At 46.4% G+C, this 25759-nt stretch overlaps 1 protein-coding gene across 3 annotated transcripts in view; it reads right to left on the bottom strand.

Annotated features, from left to right (window-relative positions):
- CYTH1 (cytohesin 1) overlaps positions 1-25759 on the bottom strand; it is a 765922-nt gene that overhangs the window by 350579 nt on the left and 389584 nt on the right. For all 3 annotated transcript variants that reach the window (XM_085617468.1, XM_085617467.1, XM_085617469.1), the window contains exon 4: positions 4574-4640. In XM_085617468.1, coding sequence (XP_085473594.1) covers positions 4574-4640 — 67 coding nt within the window. The remainder of the gene's footprint in view (positions 1-4573; positions 4641-25759) is intronic.

Raw genomic sequence — 25759 nt, 5'->3', positions numbered from 1 at the left:
TTTATTAATGGGAGAAAATTAAAAATTAATAATTCAAAAACTTTTATAATGCCCTGTGGGAAGAAAATTAAAAACCTAAGGTCCTTCACAGTTATGGACCAAACTATAAAAGTGGTGGACAAATTCTGTTATCTGGGTATCACTTTTAATAGTGGGGGGATGTGGACACCTGAAATGATTAATGTGAGAGCCAAAATGGCCAAGTGTTCTTTTGGCATATTCAGGTTTGCATCCAAGCTAGGCTCAAGACGGATACCAGACATGTTGTACTTATATCGCCATAAATGTGTTGCTCTGGCCCTATATGGTTCAGGAGTGTGGGTCCATTGTAATAACAACATGCTCCAGGTTGAGGAAAACAAATTTGTCAAAAAACTCCTGTGTTTACCATCTTCTGCCTCAACTAAGCTGATCCATCAGGAGGTTGGTCTAGAATTTCTATCTGACTTGATCAGATTAAGACCCCTGTTAGTATGGAGATCTATATGGGCCAAGGAACAGACTGGTTTTACAAGAAAGATTATTTTAGATTGTCTCTACATGGACAAATGTTCCCGCATCCCCTGGCTTAACTATATTACCCGAACATTTAATGATGTTTTTAATCTCACGGTGCGTGATAACCCTTCTTGTGTTTTAGATATTCCGAAGAGTGAGATTAAACATGAATTTCTGAGGAATAGCATGGTGAGGCGTAACGCAGCTTCTGCTCTGTTCTCCTCACATGTTTTTTATGACAGACACATTAAGGAAGAAATGGGGCTCTCCGGATACCTTAAAATGGTTACTATTCGATCCCACCAATATGTATTGACAAGATTACGGATGGGGATTGTTCATTTGCTTGTTGCGTACCCTGTAATGAAGATTTATACTACTGCCCCCTGTCCGTGTGATGGGACCACAAAGCAAAGTACGGAGCATTTTTTATTGTTATGCCCTCTTTATCTCCACCTTCGAAAAGTATATCTGAAACCGCTTTTTAAAAAATATAATGTATTCAATATTGTTTCGGCCATGGGGCTTTTATTTGGACTTAATTCACAGGACATCTGTTTTTTTACTGCTGTATATATTTTAAAATCGATACGTTTGAGGAAAAGCACTTTTTTTTCCGATATGTGATTAACTTAAAACCTGCTATATCCTCATGTTTTAATGCTTATGTACGTATGTACTTTTATGATTATTAATCAATGATCGAATAAAGTTTTTGAATTGAATTGAAATGAGGTTCATGTAGAGGGTACGCTGCAGGGCAACAGGATGAAGGCAGTGACAGGGACGTTTCTCAAAACGAGAAGCTTCGGTCTGGGTAGTCCACAGACGCCATTCGCTGGGCCGGCCCCGCACTAGGGGAGGAGTGGCTCTGCCCTCGCCAACCTGGTGCCAGGACTCAGATCGAGGACAGTACTTCCGGCTAATGTCTCATGCACTCACCACGAGGAAGGTGGTGCCTTCTGCCAACCTGATGCCAGGCTGTGCTGGTGATCTCCGAAGGGCAGCGCGACAGACTAGCGATGGATTACAGGGGGACCAGGTGATGTCGCAGCGGCACACAGAGATGATCGCAGGCCCCACTTGATCAAGTCCCGCTTCAACATCACCTGGTCCCCCTGTAATCCGCTCAGGGGTTTGCTGGGTAGGGGCAATCTGCAGTCGGTCTCCGGGAGTTAGACACTGACAGCGGCTCAGAAGAATCACCGTTTCACTCTTGCTGATGCCTCCAAGCTGTGATTAACTTGTAAAAGAATAGCAACGGGTGACAGATAAGAGTGGGGTTGCATGCGAGATAGCAACACAGAGGTGGGGGACAAAAGGAACATTGGATGTTATTTCAAGTGAATCCGTATTATATCAGGCAGTAACTGAGCGCAGCGCCGCTTTAAGGACACCGCGCTCAGTTTCTTTTTTTTTTTTTTTACTTTAACACTGAGCGCGATGTCCTTGAAGCGGGCGCTGCGCTTAGACTTAAAGTTAAAAAATATATAAAAGTAGGAAGCTAGGGACATAGGCAACCGAGGAAGAGAGCCAGGAACACAAGTTCTTGCCTTTGGCAAAGGCAGCCACGTGTTTATAATTGCATCGCGCTTTAAACTTTAAAGCGCGATGCAAAAATAAACACGCGGCTGCCTTTGCCAAAGCCGAATGATAACAACAAGCATTGGCCGCAGGCGCGCCTCGCGCTTAAAGTTAAACAAAAACAAGACAAGCCCGGCGGAGCGTGGCGCGCGCGCGCTTAGGGGCGGGGGAGCGCATTCCAGGCGGGGGAGCGAACCCTTTGAAGTGCTCCCAAAAAGCGGAGTGCATGGCGGCACCAAGCGCGTGATTGTGCGCGTGCTAGCAAAGCAATCCGCTTTTTGGGAGCACTTTGAAAAGCCCTTTTACAATAGTCTCGCTTTGCGATCGCTTACACGATAGCAAGGTCGAGACCGAAAAAGGATTGAGGCTCGTGGGATGTCACTAATATGAAATTATCATATCTGAAAAATACTGAGGCTCTTCTGGAATGGCGATGAGAGGCTCTGTTGAGGTATGTTTGGCTGGAACTTTTTCCTTCTTTCACCTATAACCATTATCTACTAGAGTGCTGAGCAATTGTAGTCTGTCAGCGAGGGGACAAGTGCTCTGCATGGCTGGTTGCTCTCCAATCAAAAATAACTATTCTGCTTCACTGTCTTTATTTAGAATCACTGCCCTTCAGTAAGCACAGTCTAGAGGAGTCTTGGGCCCTGATTTCGAGTTTGGCAGAAGAGTAACCCTGTCACAAATAAGAATGACATCCATCCACTGTATTACATGTGCCATAAGATATAATAGCCTAGTAATATGGCGGACAGGCTATCCATCAGATCTGTGATAGAGTAACCCTGACACCAAACTCTATATCAGGCTCTCAGTCTGGCTAGTATGCCCATGCCCCTTCTGATGATGCCAGCAAACGACCAAGTGTGATGACCATCTCCTACAATAACATGATTTATTTCCCTTCTTATCAAGATCCAGTTGACATCACACTATCTATATGTGTGATATCATGGTATATGCAATATATTTTTCCTTGATTGGGTCTCTTTAAACATGAAATTAGCCTTTGCTGATTGTACCAGGCTGCTGCTCAGGGTTTGATCATCACTCTGACATAATGACCACAAGAGATAGACTCACTGAGCGCTGGACAGAGGAAGAAGTGTTACTTCTCATGATTTATCTTATGGCTCCGATTCAGCTTTGCTTGCATTTAACAGTTGGTTTAGCGATCATCTGAGCAATCAGTGTGTCCAGGGGGACATTAGAAAAGATAAGTGTCAATTGAAAGGACTACATCGACAAGGTCTTAAGCAACACTGCTAATAGTATGCACAGTCTTGAAATGTCCTAAGTGGGCACAGAAAAAGTATAGTTAGGGATACTAGAGGGCATCCTTGGAAGTCCAACCAGTTCTTTTAGGGATGCATATAATGAATGGAGGAATGTGATGTTTATGCAAGTGTAGACAACAGTTGGGAAAAGGGAATGAAATGCAATTACATATCAACGCAATCTGTACCCATGGGGCAAGTAATTGACTAGCATGGGGAGGCAACCATCAGGCAAGGGTGCTAGGTAAGGTCATGCAAGGAGCCAAGCAAAGGTCATGCAAGGGGCCAGGCAACAATTGTGCAAATGGCTAGGTAGTTATTATAACAGATGTTTGAAACATTCATACCAGCACGAGGCAAAATAAATAAGTGTCAATGCAGAACTTGAGTCTTATCGAGGCCTGGACCACTCATGATAGTGGGGGCAGTGCTCTTATGCTCCCACCACAATTACAGCCAATACTTGCCTATAGATAGGAGGCCTCAAATTCCTGTAACCCACCTCTCTCATACTTCCCTTACACCTCTATCAAAGCATCCCTTTTCAAACTCTCTACTATCACCTTTGTCACCTTTCAAAGCCCATCACTCTTTTCAATAGCATGCTCTTTACTCCCAATGCCAAAATGTTATTCATAATTAAATGGCATTTTATTGGGCAAGCAATATGACTAACGTAATTTACATTCATACGGCCAAAGGTTTTCAAGCTCGATGAATGTTGTTTTATCTTTATTTTAAGTGTCATAACATTTTATAACCATTTTAACGAATTGAAACAAATAAAGTATTTTTTTCTTACTGCCAATGTCCTTGCACTCTCCTCGCTTCTCCAGCATTCTCCACTGGCACTTTTTCTGACCTACCCTCCGACACGCCATCTTTGCTACAACATTCCCACTGGCTAACCCTCTACTAATTTTCTCTATCTCACTATGTCCTATGTTCATTTACTCAGTTCTATTAGCTCATGCAACTTTCACCTCAACACTCTCCTGGACGGATGACTTACTTTCTTTCGCCTTTGCTCCAATTAGCTCCTGCTACCATGTCTCCTGTCATGCTTCACTATGCTTTCCTGACAATGTAACAATGTCTCTTGTCCACTGCCTTACCTTTTCCCATCAGCCCCCTGCTCTCTTCTTGATCCTGAAATACCCTCTACCATCCTATATCCTCTCTGCTGTAACCAACTTCTGCTACTCCAATACCTTCTTAGGGTCCATGTTGAACTTCTTTCTTCCCATGGCCACCTGTTTGTTCCTCTGCATATTTTTCCTGCAAAAAAATAAAGACAAATGTTCAGTTTCTTTTATTCTGCTTGTTTCTCTACCAACTATCCAAGTCCCAAATCTGCATCCTCACCGACAGCCCACCACCCCTCCAACACATTTCAAAACTACTACAGAAACTACTGTCAACCCTGCTGCAAAGTTGTGAACAGGAGCATGGTTAACATATTCAGTGATATCAGACTGAGAACTCATTTTGGTTTGCCCAAGAGGTTAGTCGTCTAACGGGTCTTGTACTATGAAATTAGTCCCAAAAGTCCTACAATGAGAGTTCACAGCTCTGTAGAATAAGACAAAACTACATTAGGCACTATACTGGAGGATCAAAGAACTGGAGGTTCCTAGCACAGAGAATATATAACACCAGCACCATAGGGGTGCATTACCCAAGATCAGAGCTCCACAGGGCCCTACACGGAGCACTCGCAGTCCCCCTTGATCTACATTGGGAGAGCATAGCTCTATAGGATCCTAGCCTTGAAGGTCACAGACACCCTGGGGGCTATACCTAGAGATGACAAACCCCAGAGCACATTACTCTGAACTCACACAGGCCGGAGGGGCTACACCATGAGGTTAAAAACAAATGGCCTATCATTCATAAGGAAAACATTCTCGCAGACAGCGCTTAATGCCAAGTGCTCCCAGTCATAAAAGGTCCTGCGAAGTAGGTCACCGCACCACAAAGCCCAAGTAGAGAAATGGGAGAGCACAAGGAGCATGCACTTCAAACTCAGTTGCTCAGGGGAGAAGGATCTCCACACCACGAGCTAAAACAGGGAGATCGCAGTGATACAGAGGTCCACAGGTCCAGAAAGAGAGTAGCCTGCAGCCAAATGATCCGTAGACTAGTATATCACAGCCAGAGAGAGTCACTCACTGCAGGAAAGGGCCATACAGTAAGAACTCGCCTCTACTGATTCAATACTTTAAGATCGCAGACCCAGACAATCATGCAGTTGGGAAAATAAGAGTTACAAACTCTGAGAGCACTTAGGAGACATTTCGAAAGAGGTCGCTTCACTGGAAGCTCTCAGGGCCAAAAGAGACCCAAACAAAGTTTACAAGACTTTTCATAGAAAGTGACAAAAGCCCACTTAAGTCATACGCAGTAGTCACCTTCATCAACTATTTCTTGATTTCTAAGTTATTCAATGCATTTGGCATTTTCTTGCTTCACAAATATTTAATTGAAAGAGCATTTTTAAGATCTCACATAGGCTAAGTGCACTCGAAGTCTGGCTACAAACAACATAGCCCGGACCCAGAGTGTTGTGTTGGGCGCATGGGAGCCACCACTCTCACCCACACCCGTTGGCCCATGGTTGCACTTGTATGCTCCCACTGTGCTCCGGCAAACTGACATCAGAAAATTACTTGCACATCAAAGGTGGTGTGCAAGCCGATAAGCATATTCTAGTTGACAGAATTACATTGTATGCACTTAAAATGTTACTTGAGATTTAAGAGTGCCTCTGGGTTTTCGGAGCTTTACTTCTACTCAGTGGACTCAGTGTAGCTTATATTGCTAACAGCACCTCTGTCGGTTGGGCCTAGGTAGACTCCCATCGAAAACCCAATCGGAAGGGAATTATTTCTCTTTCCAGACATGTTAGCATTGGACACCTCCTATAGAGTCTAAAAGATGACCTGACCCAACAACAACACACCAATTACAAATTAAGCATAGTGGAATAAAAATATGTACATGGAACATCAATGGTCTAGCGGCTAAAATGGCAGACCAGGAATTCATGAGCTACATAGGAAAATTTGATATAATACTACTAGAAGAAACATGGAAAGAGGATCTATTTAGCTTGAAGGGATTTGCATCACTTTCAGTTCCAGCAATTAAGACCTCAAAAACAGGACGTAGTTCAGGAGGTCTTTCAATATTGACCTCTGTAACAACCATTGGAGAGACAAAACCAGTAACCATTAAAATATCACCACCAAATGGTGTGCAGGCTATAAAAATAGCGCTGAAAATTGACAACCAAATGCAGACAGTAATAATAATTAACATCTACCCGCACCCAAAAGGAAAGAAAATAGCAATCTTAGAACTACCAGCGGAATTAGATAGGATGATGGAAGAGGAAACTATGGACCATATAATCCTCGCCGGTGATTTCAATATGCACCTTATAGAAACGACTCAACCTTCAGATCTTATACAAAAGATATCCGAGGCATGGAATATACCAACGCAAGTTTTCAGACCCAAAACTAAACTGACTTGTGGAGCTAAAAAACTCTTACAGGAATTAGAATACCGTAATATGAGGGCTGTGAATGGCCGGTTTAGCGAGGATCAGCCACCAGCGGCAACTTTCCACACATCTAAAATTTCCACACACCTGGACTATACTTTTGTGAGCCTTGGTCTCTTTAATAAAATAACTGCATTTGAGATTGGCAATAACAATTTAAGCGACCATTTTCCCCAGGAATAACCCTGGGAGCAAATCCAGCCGAAAAGTTTCTAGTAACCACAACAATAGCCCAAATTGGGACCATCAATCTCAAGCGAATAAGGTGCAATTCGGATAATATAGATGTGATAACGGATACTGCGAAACAGCTATATGCACAAATGGACGAGGAAACCAGGAACCCTTTAAATCATTGGTCACACTATATTAAATCGCTTGGTGAGAGGTTTCCAAATAACTTAAACAAGAAGGGGAACACAGGAGCAAACAACCCTATCAAGATAGCGGAAAGCCCAGAGATCAAGAGATTGAAACGACTTATACATCAATCACTGAAACTACGTAAACAACCATATAATTGGGAACTGCAGAATACCTTGCGACAAACTAGGAAAAAACTAAAACAAAGGAGATGGGCGGTGAAGCAAGAGAAAGATCACAAAGCTTGGGCCTTACTTTACTATGACGCAAAGCAACAAAATAGTGCCAAATTCTGGCAAAAAGTTACAATGCTACTGAGACCAGGTCATCATGGGATCAGTTCCAACGTTACTGAAGCAGTATGGTATAACTATCTATTCAAGCATTTTAATGACTTAGAACCAATTGTCGAAACTCAGACAGCAAGTACAACAAGTAACAACTCTGCATATATAATAGCCGCAGCTACAAGCAAAAATAAGATAAGTGAAATTGAATTGGAAAACTACTACGTAACAGAACTGAATCAAGAACAGCAAACTAAAACAAACTTATTGTATTCATTGGAAGCGAACCCTGATATAGAATTACAACTAATCAAAAAACAAATTGCCAAAGGAAGGCGAATAGGAGCACTGGGCCCGAATGGACTGCCACCAATGCTATTCAAATAAGACCCTGATTTCTGGAGTAAAATTCTGGAGCCAGTTTACAGGCAAGCTTTAACATGTTCAAAATTACCAGATTCATGGAGGGGATCAATCGTAAGCCCGATATACAAACAAGGAGGGCGTGATAACCCAAACAACTATCGATTGATCGCCCTGATTGATATAGAGGCCAAATATTATGCAGGGATCCTTCTGGAAGACCTAATAAGCTGGGCAGCTGAAAACAACATCATTCCTATAACACAGACTGGATTTCAAAAAGGCCAAGGAACGACAACGAACATAATGGCCTTGTCCATACTTATGGAAGCCGCAAAAAAGAATAAACATGCACTGTTCCTCTGCTTCATAGACTATGCCGCAGCATTTGACCATGTGGATCGTCATACACTATGGATCAAATTGGCAAGATGGGGGATCCCCTCCTCACTCCTAAATCAAATTAGACATCTGTACTCAGACACGTGGATTAGGATAAAGCTGGGAGAAGGAGCGCAATTATCTAGAAGAATTCCAACAAATAAAGGTCTCAAGCAAGGATGTGTTCTTTCACCACTGCTGTTTAACCTCTTCATGGCTGATCTGCCTGAAGAATTGGACAGTTGCTCTTCTCATGGGCCATCGCTAGGAGGAAAAACCCTGACAAACTTGCTCTACGCCGATGATCTAGTTCTACTTAGCCGTACTCCTGTTGGGTTACAACGACTTTTGAATATAACCATTACTTTTTCAAAAAAGAACATTTTAAAAATAAATTATACAAAAACTAAGATCATGGCAGTTAATTACCACAAAAAGACACCACTAAGGTGGGATCTCGATGGGCAAAGAATTCAGCAAGTAACTTCTTACAAGTATCTGGGTATTCTCTTGGACCATAACAATTCATGTAAACCACAGTTGGAGATGTTAAAGAGAAAAGGGATGACAACCTGTTTGGCACTCAAACCCTTAAAGAATCTGTTGCCGGACCTCTCTTTGGAACCTTTCTTAAAAATATTAAGAGCGAAACTCCAACCTACAATCACATATGGGAGTGAACAAATGAAAGGAAGAGACGCTTCGACATTAAATAATATAATAACAACTTCATATCGTTCAATTTTCCAACTTCCGAAATATGTCTCACCGGCCCAACTTCGATTAGAATTCGGTATACAAAATCAAACAGTGGAGAGAATGGGAGCCTTTGTAAAAAGCTGGCATAAAATAAGACTAGCAGAAAAAGGCACGTTAAATAATCTTTTATGGACAGAGATTACACGAACCAATAAATCTCCAACCAGCAAATATTTAAAGGACTCAATCGGGAAACTAGGTTTGGAGGGCCTATGGAATACTTCAACAACTCATACTATTTTTAAAAAATTAACAACAAACGCGACAAGAAGCATCTCCCTCGCAGTAGATAAGGAAGCAATAGCAAAACGAGCTCATGGATGGACAGTACTTAACAATTATAAAAACAGTAAACCCCAAACCTATTTAAATATAGGAATAAAGACTCGCATAAAACAAAACATTTTGAAGTTAAGACTGGGGGTTGGTCCAATAAAATCCTTACTACCACCTTGGAAAAAAATAGAGCTAGATTCGAAATGTAGACTATGCGGACTGGGTGAAGAGAATATTATCCATATTATCTGCGTATGTGACAAATTGAAAGATATAAGGGTAACTCTATTAAAGCCTTTTTTTAAGCAGTGTGGCGTGAGGACCTGCAGACCGGCAGTACTTTTATGTTTTAACCCAACCATCACTCAATTAAACTGCCGTTTTACAAAATTTTTAGATATAGCAGAGAAAAGACTAAATATTTGAAAAGGATGGGCAATATTTGCTTATTTGCACATTTTAAGAATATTAATTTTGCTGTTTTATACTTCACAAATATTGAATCAACATGTAACAGTTTTTCTCTTTGTATAATTAATATATGCAATGATTTTAATTAATTATGCATAATAAATTTACTTACTTACCTCCTATAGAGAATAATTATGATCTAAAGTCATCTTGAATTCATAATACCAATTAAGACTTGGGATGCCATCCCTCACTCTTCAGTGCAATCCACTCAATATGCAAGACACTTCAACCACCCCTCCACAGGGACCTACACAGAGCCCTCACAGTCCCCTATGATTTTACACTAAGGGAGATGTCCCATAATACACTACACCAACTTTTCTTAACCTTTTGACTTCTGGGGACCCAATGAACAACTACTGAAAACCTGGGATCATCCCACCGAAGAAATTTCTACAATTTGAACCTCAAATCAATAAACAAAACTACAGAAACAAGTGTATATTAAACAAATACATAGAATATGAAAATGTTCTTCAATACTGTCAAAGCCCCTTGCAAAGTGCTACAGGGCACACAGGGGCTACTAGGCCTGATCGTGGTGGTTGAGGCCTTTTACTCCTGATGTCCCAGGCACGACCTAATATGTGTAGACCCCACTCAACTAAGCCAAGAACCCCTTCTGCATTTGACCCTTAGTTGGAGCAGTGATAGAGCAGTGAAGTCTCCCTCGTGGGAAGGGTGGATGATGTAGATACAGGTCAGAGAACACAACTCATAACTCTAAATGCAAACAGTACCAAGAATAAATCAATGTCTAGCCAAATACTTGCTTAAAAAAAAAGTATTTAGTGACATTGAAAAAGTAGACAGGCCGAAATGCGTTTGTCTAGGTTTCATTTAATACAGAATCAAAAAGCCCATGTGAGTGCATGATTATTCTCTTCCTTGGTGGAAACTTTGAGCAAAAACATTTTATTTCTGATTCTAAAGATGCAAAGAGATGCAACATTCAAATCCCCCTTGAGGCCTGGGCTCTAGTAGTTGTGAGGCGAATCCCTATCCTACCCTCCTTCGTGTAACGTGTTCACGGTTATTCCCCATTCACTAGTTGCTGCATCAGGGAATGCAAACTATTAGGTCATACTCAAGAGTTCTCCCTTCTAACCTTTTAGGAACTTAGTGAAGTGTCTATAGTGCTGCAGCACAGTTAGCAGCAAGTCCCCCAGGGCCCAAAAGGCCTGGTTTCAGTCTTTTCTACTAGGCGTTATGGCAGTGTTCAGTGGTGCAGCGAGTGGTCTCTCCACGGATGCTCCCAAGACCGGATCCGTACGGCGAAGTCGGGTCACTTGTGATGGACGCGGCAACACCCAGGGGCATAGAATCTCATGGTCGAGCAATGCACAGCCTCACAGCTCACTCAGCAAATCCTCGTGCAGGGCTCCCCACTGGATCTCTCTCTCTCCAAAACTCTCCTCTCCCTCACAGGGACACAGCTTAGTGTCCTGGGTCATGTCCCCTCAACCAGCAGGGAGACTAGCAGGCCTTTGACACCAGTCCTAGTCACAGGCAGAAGTCTTGCAGAGTTTCCCTTTCTCACACAGCCCCTCTGGCTGCTTGGCAGAGGACACTTTTTTTATAGTCCTTTTCCAGTCACCAAATGTACTTTAGAGTTTGTGTCTTTGAAGTTTTATGTTGGGGATTTTGCTTCTTTTGAAGTAGTCACTTCTTTTTATCTTTCATAAAAAGTGGTCTTTCACAGCAGGCACGTTTCCGAAGCGGATTGTCCACACATAATTCATGGGAGGGACCAGAGTTTACACCTGTATGTCATCTATAGTGATATGTGCATCGAAGGGTTAATCCAAGCCCCTCAGCCCTACTCTTTATGATTCTTTCATCAGCCCCATTCATCTTCCTTCCTGGGAGGCCTCCAGGCCCCTTCCTTGTGATCTATCGCTGAATCAAGCAGCAGTCCTTTGAGATGTCGAGGTAGTCACTTCTTTCCCTAAAGTGTGTACCACACCCAGCTCACAGGAATACAGGATACAAAAATCTGTCTGAGGGATTCCTCTCCTCCACTTGTCTTTACCATGCATGCCTGGGGATCCCAAAATGGAACCCAGGGTACACCATATAAAGCACCATTGCAGGCACACTCAGTGTGCATTCATATCACGCTTTCTGTACAGCAATAATACCTCTGTGCATTGTACCCTCCCATGTACACAAGTCTTCGGAACACGCACTCAGTCTGGGCACACTGTTCTGCACTGAAGATTTCCTATCTTTAAATAGGGTACTTCAAAACATATGCGCTGCCAGCACACACACTCACTATGTGCGCTGCACAACTCTTCACCCTTCATGAATTGTACTTTACACCAAGCACTTGCTGTCTCTGCTCACACACTCCCCAGCACTATATGTTATGTTATTTATGTTATGTTATTTATTTTTATATAGCGCACGGATGCCGCAGCCAAGAGGCGTCCCGGCGCTTTTGGAGACAAAGAAACAGAACACCGCTGAGACAAGCCGAGAAGAAAGAGACTAAGCTGTAGAAAATAGGAAGGTTTTTAATGACTTCCTAAACGGGAGCAAGTCTGGGATAGAGCGAAGGGAGGCAGGCAAAGAGTTCCAAAGGGTGGCTGCCAACACCGAAAAAGAACGTCCACCTATTCTCGCTTTTTTGAAGCGCGGAACAATGGCTAAATTAGACCCTGCAGATCGGAGGGTTCTGGAAGAAACATAGTGACGGATAGTCTGATTAAGAATAGGAGGGGAGGCCAACTTAAGAATTTTAAAAGTTAAGCAGAGAGCTTTAAACTTAATTCTCTGACCTACTGGTAGCCAATGAAGATCTTGGATGGTACGACGGACAGAGACAAACTTAGGAAGGCCAACCAGCATCCTGGCCGCTGCATTTTGAACCCGCTGAAGGCGAGCTAGTTCTGCCTGATTCACGCCCAAAAGCAGAGAGCTGGCATAGTCCAATCTAGTGAGGACCAGAGCTTGAACTATGATCTGTCTGGTATCCGCATCAAAAAATTTAAAAATGGGCCGAAGGCACTGCAGGGCACCAAAACAGATACCAGCCACGCGTTTGGTATGGGGAGTGAAAGAAAGTTTGTCGTCGAGCCACACGCCAAGATTTCTGACTTCAGCTACAGGAATGGGAACAGGACCCAACTCCGGTGGCCACCAATGATCTCCCCATAGCCCAGTTTCCCTGCCAAAGATGATAACCTCGGTTTTGGTGGCGTTAAGTTGAAGTCTGTTTTTCGCCATCCAGCCTGCCACTGCCTTAAGAGCTGACTGAAAGGTAGAGGCATCCATATTGGATTCACCATTAAGTGCCACCGCCAGCTGCGTGTCATCGGCGTATGACACCATGCAAGTGCCATCTCTCCAACTCCTGCCTCCCCAAGACGCTGTAAAAGGATATGATGGGAGACCGTGTCAAAGGCGGCACTAAGATCCAGTAGGATCAGTGCCGCCGTCTGACCCTGGTCCAACAGTTTCCTAATATGTTCCACCACCACCAAGAGAGCAGTCTCGGTGCTGTGGCCCGCTCGGAATCCATTCTGGGATTTATCCAGTATGTTAGCTTCCTGCAGGTGAGAAGATAAAATGCGGTTCACGTGAGCTTCGGCTAATTTGGCCATCCAAGGGAGAAGGGAGATGGGTCGGTAATGCTCTGATTTTGTGGGGTCAAGGGAAGGTTTTTTAAGGATAGGTATAACAGTGGCCTGCTTCCAAGCAATGGGGACAGTGCTGGTGCTAAAAGAGAGATCAATAAGACTGTGCATAGCCGGATAGCAACACTCGGCAAGTTTCCGAATAGAAGAAACATAAAAGGGAGTGCCTCAAGAGTCCAACAATTGTATGGTAGAGTTTGTTCTCTTTGTTTCTTCTCTCCTCCTTTCAATAAATACACATAGTTCAATGGTGATCATATATAAATATCGCCATATAGAAGGTCAGTAACCATGGTGGTGTGTTGTATTGCCTGGTCTGAGCTTACAAAATTAAATGGGGTGTGGATATTAAGCTGTGATATTTATAAATGGTCACCTGGTATTTCCCTTCAACAATATAGGAGCACTACAAGTGTTACAAGAATTTCGGGAGAACTGATTCGGTTTACACTTCGACTTCAATCAATCAAGGTTTTTTAGAACCCGCTACTCACCCGTGAGGGTCTCAAGGCGCTTGGGTGGGGGCAGGGGGGGGGGCAGCTCCGTTGGTCATTCGAAGAGCCAGGTCTTGAGGTCCTTTCTGAACTGGTTCAGTGTCAGGCTTTGTCAGATGCAAAGAGGGAGTTTGTTCCAGATCTTGGCTGCGTGATAGGAGAAGGAACTGACCCATGCTCTGGCCCTGTGGATGCGAGGGACCGTGGCTAGGGCGAGGTCAGCAGAGTGAAGTTTTCTCTTGGGGGTGTGTAAAGAGATTCGTTCAGTGAGGTTTTGGGGTCCGGTGTTATGGAGGGTTTTGTACCCATGTGTGAGCAGTTTGAAGGTTATTCTTCTTTTGACGAGGAGCCAGTGGAGGTCGCAGAGGTGTTAGGTGATGTAGTCATGTCCTGGGATATCAAGAATAAGTCTAGCTGCGGTTTTCCTGATGGTCAGGAGTTTTTTATTGATTCTGGCATAGAGAGCGTTTTCGTAGTCCAGATTGATGGTGATGAGTGCGTGGGAGACGGTCTTCCTGGAGTCGGGAGGGGGGGGGGGAATCCATTTAAAGGTCTTGTGAAGTATGCGGAGGGGGTTGAAGCAAGTGGAGGACACGGCGTTGATCTGGTGATTCATGATAAGTGAAGAGTGGAGTATAATGCCGTTTGTGATCCTTTGGGGTGGGTGGGTTTCCAAGGGCGGGGGCCACCAGATGTTGTCCCATGCGGAGGGCTGGAGCCGAGGACGAAGACTTCTGAGGTGAGCATCAGGCAGCTGTTGCTCATCCAGGTTGCAACATCTTTCATCCCTTCTTGGAAAATGTGCCTGGTAATGTCTGGTTCCTTGGTGAGGGAGAGGATGAGCTGGGAATCATGGGCGCATGAGTCTATGTTGAGTCCATGGTTTCTTACGATGGCTGCAAGAGGACCCATGTAGTCGTTGAAGAGTTATGTGGCTGAGGGAGGATCCTTGGGATACTCTGCATCTGATCTCTGTCAGTTCGGAGAGGAAGGGCAGGAGTCTTATTGTTTGTGTTCTGCCTGAGAGAAAAGATTGAATCCAGTCTAAGGCTGTGCCTTGGATAACAACGTTGTGGAGCCTGGAGGCTAGTGTGCAAAGGGAGACTGTGATGAAGGCTGCTGAAAGGTCCAAGAGGATGAGAGCTGCTGTGTGCCTTTGTTTTATTTTTGTAGAGTTTTATATAGCGCGAACTTGACCCGAATCCAATCAGGTATCAGAGCGCTTTAGATAGCACCAGTTACGTTACATTAGGACACACATTCATTCTTTGTTAGGCACGGGGAGATTAAGTGATTTGCCCAGAATCACAGTATGTTCAGCGTCATTACCGAGACTCGAACCCAGTTCCCCAGGTCGAGCGCCCTAGCCGTTAGGCCAACTCCTCTCCCCTTGGTCGAGAAGGGCGCGAATTTCATCAGTGGCGGCTATAAGGGCGGTCTCGGTGCTGTGGTTGCTGCGGAATCTGGATTGAGAGGTGTCTAGTATGTTGTTGGTTTCTATGAAGAGTGCTAGCTGGGTGTTGACGGCTTTTTCAATGACTTTCGCGGAAAAAGGGAGCCGTGAGATGGGCCTGAAGTTCTTGAGAGTCGTCGGGTCTGCAGATGTGACATTGATGTTAGGAAATACATTAACCCTGACGAAGTCCTCTTGGAGGGCAAAAAATGTTGGCCTAGCAGTTTCTTTGATGTATTCAAGAATAATAAAGAGAATTGCTTTGAGACTTCATACCACGGCTCCCATGTTATTTTGATATTGGAGAAGAGTACATTGATATTGACACAATTGAACTATGTGTACTTCATGAAAGGAGGAGAGAAGAAACAAAGAGAACAAACTCTACAATACAATTGTTGGACTCTTGAGGCTCTCCCTTTTGTGTGTTTGTTTCGGTTTTAATGTATTTATGGTTTTGGAGTAGTGGATTAAACCCAGATCAGTTGACTGGGGGTGAGTGCTTGCAATGTTCAACACTCCGTCCATCATTTCCTTTGGTTTTGCTTTGTTCGCCATAAGTTGGCAGGGTATGCTCAGACGTGAGTCCCTTGCTCACTTTGCCACTGGATTCAAGCAAGCCTGGCTGAAGACGGCTGAAATGCCAGAAACCAGTCCTAGGAAGCTTGTTTCCGGTCCAGGGAAGACATGGCTTGGCAGTTCGGGCTGGACTGTTCCCATGAGGCACAGGGTCAGACTGTTTGCATATGGCCATGTCTGAACTGGGGTGGCTGAGTGGGCTAAAGAACGGTGGTGGATTAAACCCAGATCAGTTGACTGGGGTTGAGTGCTTGCAATGTTCAACATTCTGTCCATCATTTCCTTTGGTTTTGCTTTGTTCGCCATAAGTTGGCAGGGTATGCTCAGACGTGAGTCCCTTGCTCACTTTGCCACTGGATTCAAGCAAGCCTGGCTGAAGACGGCTGAAATGCCAGAAACCGGTCCTAGGAAGCTTGTTTCCGGTCCAGGGAAGACATGGCTTGGCAGTTCGGGCTGGACTGTTCCCATGAGGCACAGGGTCAGACTGATTTGCATATGGCCATGTCTGAACTGGGGTGGCAGAGTGGGCTAAAGAACGGTGGTGGATTAAACTCAGATCAGTTGACTGGGGGTGAGTGCTTGCAATGTTCAACACTCCGTCCATCATTTCCTTTGGTTTTGCTTTGTTCGCCATAAGTTGGCAGGGTATGCTCAGACGTGAGTCCCTTGCTCACTTTGCCACTGGATTCAAGCAAGCCTGGCTGAAGACGGCTGAAATGCCAGAAACCGGTCCTAGGAAGCTTGTTTCCGGTCCAGGGAAGACATGGCTTCGCAGTTCGGGCTGGACTGTTCCCATGAGGCACAGGGTCAGACTGATTTGCTTATGGCCATGTCTGAACTGGGGTGGCAGAGTGGGCTAAAGAACTGAATATGCTACTTACCAGTATGCATCTGTTCTTGGCATGTAGGGCTGCTGACATTCATATCTGTGCATAGATCGCCGCCTAGTGTTGGGTCCGGATGATTGCACATTGTTGTCCTGGAAGAGTCTTCGAAGTATCACGAGATAGGTGGCTCCTCCCCTGGACTACAGTGCGCATGGGCATCCCCTCCATCCTTAGATTGTTTTTCGCCATTGTGGCATAGATGGAGTGTAATACAGTGAATGATGACCATGCTAACTAGAAATTACTGAATGCTACAGCTGCTACAGGCGCCGGGGAGGAGGGTGGGCGATATGAATGTCAGCAGCCCTACATGCCAAGAACAGATGCATACTGGTAAGTAGCATATTCGGTTCGAGGCATGTGGGCTGCTGAATTCATATCTGTGCATAGATTATATAGCAGTCCCTCCATTTAGCGGCGGCTTCCCGTGCCAGCTGCAGCAGTCTGAAAAAGAGTTTTGAGAACAGCCTGTCCTACAGCTGCCTGCTGTCTTGAGTGTACATCTACACAGTAGTGCTTGGTAAATGTATGTATAGTGGACCATGTGGCTGCTCTACATATCTCCTCTAAAGGAATATTTCCCAGGAAAGCCATGGAGGCCCCTAACTTCCGTGTGGAGTGGGCTCTTGGAGGAATTGTTAGTGTGCGCTTAGCTTTTTCATAGCAAATCTGTATACACTTAACAATCCACCTAGCTATTCCTTATTTGGAAATGGGGTTGCCTTTGTACTGTGGAGAGAAGGCAACAAACAGTTGTTTTGTTTTCCTGAAATTTTGTGTTCTGTCAATATAGTACAGGAGAGCTCTTTTGATATCAAGTGTGTGGAGCATTCTCTCTGCTACATTCTCAGGATTAGGATAAAACACTGGGAGTTCTATGGATTGGTTCATATGGAACTGCAAAATTACCTTGGGCATGAAAGTAGGGTTGGTGTGTAGTACGACCCTGTTAGCATGAACCTGTATAAATGGCTCTTGAATGGTTAGTGCCTGAAGTTCACTAACTCTTCTTAGGGAAGTAATGGCAACTAGGAAAGCTACTTTCCATGTTAGAAATTGAATCTCACAAGAGTGCAGAGGTTCAAAAGGTGGTCCCATCAGTCTGGTGAGGACCACATTTAGGTTCCAGACTGGTGAAGGAGGGTGTCTTGGAGGAATCACACGTCTGAGTCCCTCCAAGAAAGCTCTGATGGCAGGCACTTTGAACAGTGAGAGGTGCTGCCTGTTCTGAAGGTAAGCTGCCAGTGCGGTTAAATGTATACGGATGGAATTGTATGCTAGATTGCATCGGTATAAGTGTAATAGATAACAGATAATGTTTTGCGTTGATGCATCCAGCGGATTGATGTCATTATTTTTACAATAAATGACAAATCTTTTCCACTTAGCCGCGTAGCAGGCTCTGGTAGTGGGTCTCCGTGCCTCCTTGATGATATTCATACATTCTGGAGGCAAGTTTAGGTAGCCAAATTCTAAGATCTCAGGAGCCAGATCGCCAGGTTCAGCTGTTGCGGATCTGGGTGCTGAATCTCGCCATGGCTCTGCGTTAAAAGCGTAGGTGTTAGCCGTAGGCGTTGATGCGGTACCACGGAGAGTTCCAGAAACGTGGTGTACCATGGTTGGCGTGCCCACGTTGGAGCAACCAGGATGAGCGTCATTGAGTGTTGCCTCAGTTTGCGTGCCACCAGCGGTATTAATGGTGCTGGGGGAAAAGCGTACGCAAATCTGCCTGACCAGTTCATCCATATTGCATTGCCCTGTGACTGTGGATGTGGGAACCTGGCGGCAAAGTTTTGGCATTTTGCGTTTTCCCTTGTGGCGAATAGGTCTATCTCTGGATGACCCCACCGTTGGAAGTACGGTTGGAGTACTGATGGATGTATCTCCCACTCGTTTATTTGGTGGCTGTGTCTGCTGAGCAGATCCGCCATCTGGTTGTCCTTGCCCGGGAGGTGTTCTGCCATGAGGAAGATGTTCCTCTGAATGGCCCACTTCCACATGCTCTGAGCCAGATGAGACAACTGTGGGGAGTGTGTCCCTCCCTGCTTTTGTATGTAGTACATGGCGGTCATGTTGTCCGTCCGGATCAACACGACTTTGTTGCACAAGTGTACTTTGAATGCCTTCATTGCAAGGAAGATTGCCACGAGTTCCAGAAGGTTGATGTGCATCCTCCTTTGCTGTGTCGTCCATAGTACCTGCGCTGTGTAATGGAGTACATGAGCTCCCCATCCCTGGAGAGACGCGTCCGCCGTCAGTATGATTTGTGGGACAGGCTCTTGGAACGGTCGGCCCTTGCAAAGGTTTTGTGGATTCCACCAATGCAGAGAGTTGTATGCCCGACCGCTCACCAACACTAGGTCCTTCAATTGTCCGTGAGCCTGATTCCACTGACGTGCCAAGCACTCCTGAAGCGGGCGCATATGTAACCTCGCGTGCGGGACTATGAAGATGCAGGAGGCCATCATGCCTATCAACTGCATAAACACTCGTGCCGGTAGTGAGTGTTGAGGTTTGAACTTTTTTTATGAGCAACTGCATGCTGTTGATCCTTACTGAATTGGGCTGTGCCTTGGCTGCCAGAGTGTCTATGGTCGCGCCTAGGTACTGCTGTACGTGGGCGGGTTGAAGGTGTGACTTTGGATAATTCAGGGAGAAGCCAAGGCTGTGAAGAAGGTCAATGGTGTGGGTTACGTGGTTGGCACACTGCTGGGCCGACCTTCCCTGGATAAGCCAGTTGTCCAGATAAGGATAGACATGTATGTGCTGTCTCCTTAAGTGCGCCGCCACTGTTGCCAGGCACTTGGTGAACACTCTGGGTATCGTTGTTACTCCGAAAGGGAGGACTTTGAACTGGTAATGTTGGTTGAGAACAGTGAACCTGAGATATTTCCTGTGTGATGGGTGTATGGGTATATGGAAATACGCATCTTTGAGATCTAGTGTCGCGAGAAAGTCTCCCTGTTTGAGCAACGGCAGCACCTGTTGCAAGGTGAGCATGTGAAAATGCTCTGACAGAATGTAACGGTTTAGAGGTCTTAAATCCAGTATGGGTCTGAGAGACCCGTCCTTGTTGGGGATCAGAAAATACAGTGAGTACACTCCTGATCCCTGTTCTTCTGCTGGCACGAGTTCTATGGCTCCTTTTTGGAGCATACTGAGAACTTCCTGGTGGAATAAGTGCAAGTGCTCTGCAGACATGGGACGGTGTCTTGGTGGTATGTTTGGTGGAGTGGATGTGAGCTCCAGACAATAACCGTACTGGACAATGTCTCTCACCCACCTGTCTGTAGTGATGGACTTCCAGACCGGCAGGAACTCCTGGAGTCTCCCCCCGACAGGTGTTACGTGGTCGGGGAGCAGTGACAAGGCGTCACTGTTTGTTGGTGGCGGAGGACCTGGAGCTGTTGTTTCCTCGGCCTCTGCCCTTGACGTTATTTCCACGGTATCCACCTCTGTTATTCTTATTATAGGTAGTCTGTGTCCCTTGTTTAGTGTAATGCGACTGTTGGGAGTTCTGGCCTCTAGATGGTCCTCTGTTGGTAGAGCGACGAAAGGACCCACTCCTACTGCTGTGATTGCAGAGCCCCCATAGACTTTGCAGTCTCTGTATCTTTTTTGATCTTTTCTAGGGTGGTGTCAACTTCGGGGCCAAAAAGGGAGTCAGGGTTGACAGGTTGATTGAGTATCGTTGTTTGTATCTCTGGTTTGAATCCTGAGATTCTCAACCAAGCATGCCTTCTTAACATGACGCTGGTGTTAATAGCCCTAGCTGCAGTGTCCGCTACGTCAAGAGCGCACATAAGGATTAGTTACTTACCTGTAATCCTAGTTCTCATCCAGGGGTATACTCATCAAAGTCATAATCTATGAATAATCCCCGCCCATGTGCGGGATCCCGGAGCATATAGAAAATACATATATATAAATATATATATATATACATATGTGAAAACATATAAATGCAGCCTAATAATGTTCAAAACATGGCAATGCTGTAAATTACATATTTTTGCATAGTAGTGCCCCCGTAACCCGTAAGGAAAAAAGGAAGCATCAGGCAAATTATAACACAGCACTGCTTTATTGCCATAAAGCAACATGTAATTGTAGGCATTCGCCAGTAGGCTGCAGTAGAGTATCAAGAATCCAAGAAAACTGACACCTTGCCTTTAAGGCATTAGAGTAGGGGGACCGTGCCTTTAAGGCCTGCCCGTGACCCCCTGCTCCCATGATGCACTACAGGTGACAGTTGGGCCAGTTCTTTTTGGCGGTGCCTCCGCACCTGAGTAGATCTGCCTTCCATACATCACTTATTTAAAGAGAAAACATTGCTCGTCCGGGGAGGTGGGTGGGTCGCTTATGACTTTGATGAGTATACCCCTGGATGAGAACTAGGATTACAGGTAAGTAACTAATCCTTCTCATCCAGGGGATACTCATCAATAGTCATAATCTATGAATAGAGTAGCAAGCCCATACCCAAAGTCTCGCGGACGAGCAACAAAGCAGTTAAAACATACATTAAAAGACACATCTTGTATTACAGTTATGCAAATAGGTTCCTCAAAGAGGCCTGCCCCACCTGGGCGTCGGCCTGTGCGTCTGAATCTAGGCAATAATGGCGCGTGAAAGTATGGACTGAGCGCCATGTAGCCGCTTTACAGATCTCAGACATGGGAACGTTGCGAAGGAGTGCTACCGTAGAAGCCTTCCCCCGAGTAGAGTGTGCTCTAGGTTTACCCTGCAGAACTTTGTGGGACAGTTGGTAAGCCAAAGCTATACAAGAGACAATCCATCTAGAGATAGATCTCTTGGCCGCAGCCAGCCCGGTATTAGTGGGTCCATAGTTAACAAAGAGCCTGTCTGACTTTCTAAGAGTAAGGGTCTTAGCTAGATAGAATTTCAAAACCCTCCGGAGGTCAAGAGAGTGTAGAGCTCTCTCCGGGGGTGTGGTCGGCTGAGGAAAGAAGGTGGGCAACGTGATCACCTGATTAATATGGAAGTCCGAAACCACCTTGGGCAGGAAGCTCGGATGAGTACGGAGCACCACCCTATTAGCATGAAACACCGTGTAAGGTTCCTTGCAGCAGAGGGCCTGAATTTCACTAACCCTACGGGCCGAAGTGATGGCTACTAAGAAGGCAGCCTTCCAGGTCAGATGTTGCAAGGAGGCCTTATGAATCGGCTCAAAAGGACCTCCCATCAGTTTAGAGAGAACGATGTTCAGTTCCCAGGAAGGGGAAGGAGACCTCACAGGTGGGTAAACTTTCTTAAGCCCTTCTAAGAAATCCTTTACCACTGGCATCTGAAAGAATGAGGTCTGGGTAGGAGACTTCCTATAGGCTGTAATAGCAGCTAAGTGTACTCTGATGGAAGAGTACTTTAACCCAGACTTCGCCAAGTACAGTAAGTAGGGGAGAATAACCTGTTCTTGACCCCGGATCGGATCAAGGGTGTTATCTCTACACCAGAAGCAGAATCTTTTCCATTTAAAGCCATACGACTTCCTCGTGGAGGGCCTCTTTGCCTCCCGAAGAATGCTCATACAGTCCGGTGGAAGATCTAGATGTCCGTACTGGATGAATTCAGGAGCCATGCCGTCAAGCGGAGGGAGGGGAGATTGGGGTGGAACACTCTCCCCTTGTCCTTGGTCAGCAAGTTCGGCAGGCATGGCAACCTCCTCTGTGGTACCTCCGACAGCTGGAGTAGATCCGGGTACCACCACTGCCGGGGCCACTCCGGTGCTATTAGGATCATCCGAGTTCTGGCCCTGTAGAACTTCTGAATCACAGCCGGGATGAGAGGGAGAGGAGGAAAAGCGTAAAGCAATGTCCTCGACCAGCTGATCAAAAGCGCGTTCCCCTGCGACCCCCGTTGAGGGAACCTGGAGGCGAAGACGGGGCATTTTTTGTTGTCCGCGTCTGCGAACAGATCGATGTCTGGTATGCCCCACAAGCGGAAGATGTCTTGAGCGACGCCTTCGTTGAGCACCCAGTCGTGCGCTTCGACGAAGTCTCTGCTGAGGCCGTCCGCCTGCACGTTCAGGGTCCCTGGCAGGTGAACAGCGACGATCGTCAGGTTTCTCGCCAGAAGCCATTTCCAGATTGACTGGGCCTCCAGAGACAGGACCCGTGATCTGGTCCCTCCTTGCTTGTTCAGATAGAACATAGTTGTGGTGTTGTCCGTCTGAACCTGAACATAGTCGGTCTGCAGGGATGGGTACAGGGACTTGAGAGCGAGATGGACTGCTCGTAGCTCCAAGAAGTTGATGTGATAGCTCTGCTCGGTAGCGGACCAGAGACCTTGTACTTGAAGCCGGCCCATATGAGCCCCCCAGCCCTGCATGGAGGCGTCTGTGACCACCGTCTGTGTCGGAGGCGCCTGATGGAATGGGACGCCGTGAAGCAGATGGGAGCGCTTCATCCACCACCGGATGGAATCTTTGGCGGCTTGATGAAGGGTAATGTGATCTTCCCAGCGGCCGGTCCTCTGCGACCACTGATCCTCTAGGTCTTGTTGCAGAGGACGCATGTGCAGACGTGCGTTGGGCACGATGTAGATGCACGAGGCCATGGATCCCAGGAGAGATGACACTTGTCTGGCTGTGGGATATTCCGTGCTGAGAAGCGTGCAGCTTTTTTGCAGCATGGAGGATAACCTCTCCTCCGAAGGACACACGCTTGCGCTTGAGGAGTCTAGAGAGGCGCCCAGGTAGTGGATCCGCTGAGTTGGATTGAGGATCGACTTCCGGTAGTTGACCTGAAGGCCCAACGAGTGTAGAAGGTTTAGGCAGAACGAGAGATGACTCTGGAGTTGAACCGGGGTGGAACTTTTTAAGAGCCAGTCGTCTAGATATGGGTAGACGAATATCTTCCGTTTGCGGAGAAATGCAGCCACCACCGCCATGCACTTTGAGAACGTTCGTGGCGCGGACTTGAGGCCGAATGGCAGGACCTTGTATTGATAATGTTGGTGAAAGATGCGAAATCTGAGAAACTTCCGATGTTTCGCTGAGACAGGAATGTGGAAGTATGCATCCTGTAAATCGATGGCACACATCCAGTCCCCTTGGTGTAGATGTGGGAAGATCTGGTGCAGTGCTAGCATCCTGAATTTTTCCCTTCTGAGAAATCTGTTGAGTAGGCGGAGATCGAGGATGGGTCTGTAGTCTCCGATCGCTCCTCTTTTCTGAACAAGAAAATACCGGGAGTACACTCCCCGATTTCTCTGCCTGTTTGGAACTTCCTCTATGGCGTTTTTGGAGAGGAGAGTGGCAACTTCGTCCTTTAAAAGCTTGTTTTGGCTGAGAGGGAGTGGCTGTTTCCGTGGGGGTACCTGCGGAGGGGGAGATTTGAACCTCAGCAAGTAGCCACGCTCTACAATACTCAGCACCCATTTGTCGTTTGTAATTGTATTCCACTCTGCCAGGTGAGCGGTGACACTTCCTCCCACCGGAGTGGCGAACGAGTGCGGAGGAAGTAAGTTTTCACTGCTTGGGAGGTTGCTTGTTAGAGGACTGCTGCTGTTTAGCATTTCCTCTTCCTCTGCCCCGGCCCCTTTGCTGAAACTGGGACCTCTGTTGGTTTTGAGAGGACCATTGGGGCGTTTGAACGCGCTGGTGAAAGGCACGTTTGTCGCCCTGGCGAAAGCGCTTGCGGAACTCTTTGCGTTTTTCCAGTCCCACAGCCTTTACAGTGTCCAATTCCGTTTTCATCTTGCTCATTTGGTCGTCCGCATGAGCTCCAAATAGCGATGATCCATTAAACGGCAGGTTAAGAATCCTTTTCTGCGCATCTGGTTTGAGGGCTGTTAATCTGAGCCAGGCCGAACGGCGGGAGCAGATGCCATGGGAGTAGCCATGCGCGGCTAGGTCTGATGCATCCGCCGCTGCGCTTATTACTTGGTTGGCCACCAGTCCGCCTTCATGTAGGACCTCCGTGAAGTCCTGCCTGTCCTCCCTAGGCAATTTCTCCACGAATCTGGCCAGGGAATCCCATAGGGAACGATCATACCTCCCTAGCAGGGCTGAAGCGCTAGCGACCTTCATGTGCGCGGCAGATGTGTTGCACATTCTCCTGCCGTAGGAGTCCATCAGCTTGCTGTCCTTCTCAGGGGGGACAGAAGCAGATATTGAGGCTGAGTGAGACTTCATGGCCGCCGCCACTATCACCGAATCCGCTGGCGGGTCCGCCCTCAAGAATAAAGGGTCCTCGGCCGGAGCCTTGTACTTCTTTGCTATTCTCGAGGGGACCGAGCCCGCTGTAGCCGGTGTAAGGAACGTGGCCATCGCTGGTTCTAACAATCCTGGCACCAACGGGAGCAGAGGTCTGGGAGCTGACCGATGGTGTAAAGTGTCAAAGATCACAGAAGTGGGTGCCTGAGGGGCGTGCAGTGCGATGTTCAACTTTTGCGCCCCTCTACCCAGGACGTCCGAGAAAGTTATAATGTCATCCACCGGGGACACTCGCGATGGAGGCGTGGATGAAAAAGTAGGGGAGTAGTCCCGGACTGAGGATCTTGTGGATGCAGTCCCAGTGGACGACCTGGTGCGTCGCCTCTTGTGGGAGCGTTCGCTTTGGTGAGCCCTTGATCCTGATCTGCGCTTGGACGGAGATCTTGGACGTTTTGGCGCGGTGCGACGGTCCCTGGAACGAGACCGGCGTGGTGAAATTGGCCGTGGATCCATCGGAGGCGATTTACTCCTGCGCGGTGGGGAATACATGCGGGAGTAGTCCGATCCCGGACTCCGACATGCGGCAGCGCCCACATCTCGTAACCAGCGCGGTGACAGTCCAAACCGCTCTGGAGCCTCGGGTGATCTTTCTGGAGATATTTGCACGATGTGCAGTCCCGGAGATGATGACTGTTC

Source organism: Triturus cristatus, chromosome 7 (assembly GCF_964204655.1).
Source record: "Triturus cristatus chromosome 7, aTriCri1.1, whole genome shotgun sequence".
In the NCBI taxonomy this organism is placed as follows: domain Eukaryota; kingdom Metazoa; phylum Chordata; class Amphibia; order Caudata; family Salamandridae; genus Triturus; species Triturus cristatus.
The sequence above is the reverse complement of the archived record's forward strand: the minus strand, read 5'-3'. Positions and strand labels throughout refer to the sequence as shown.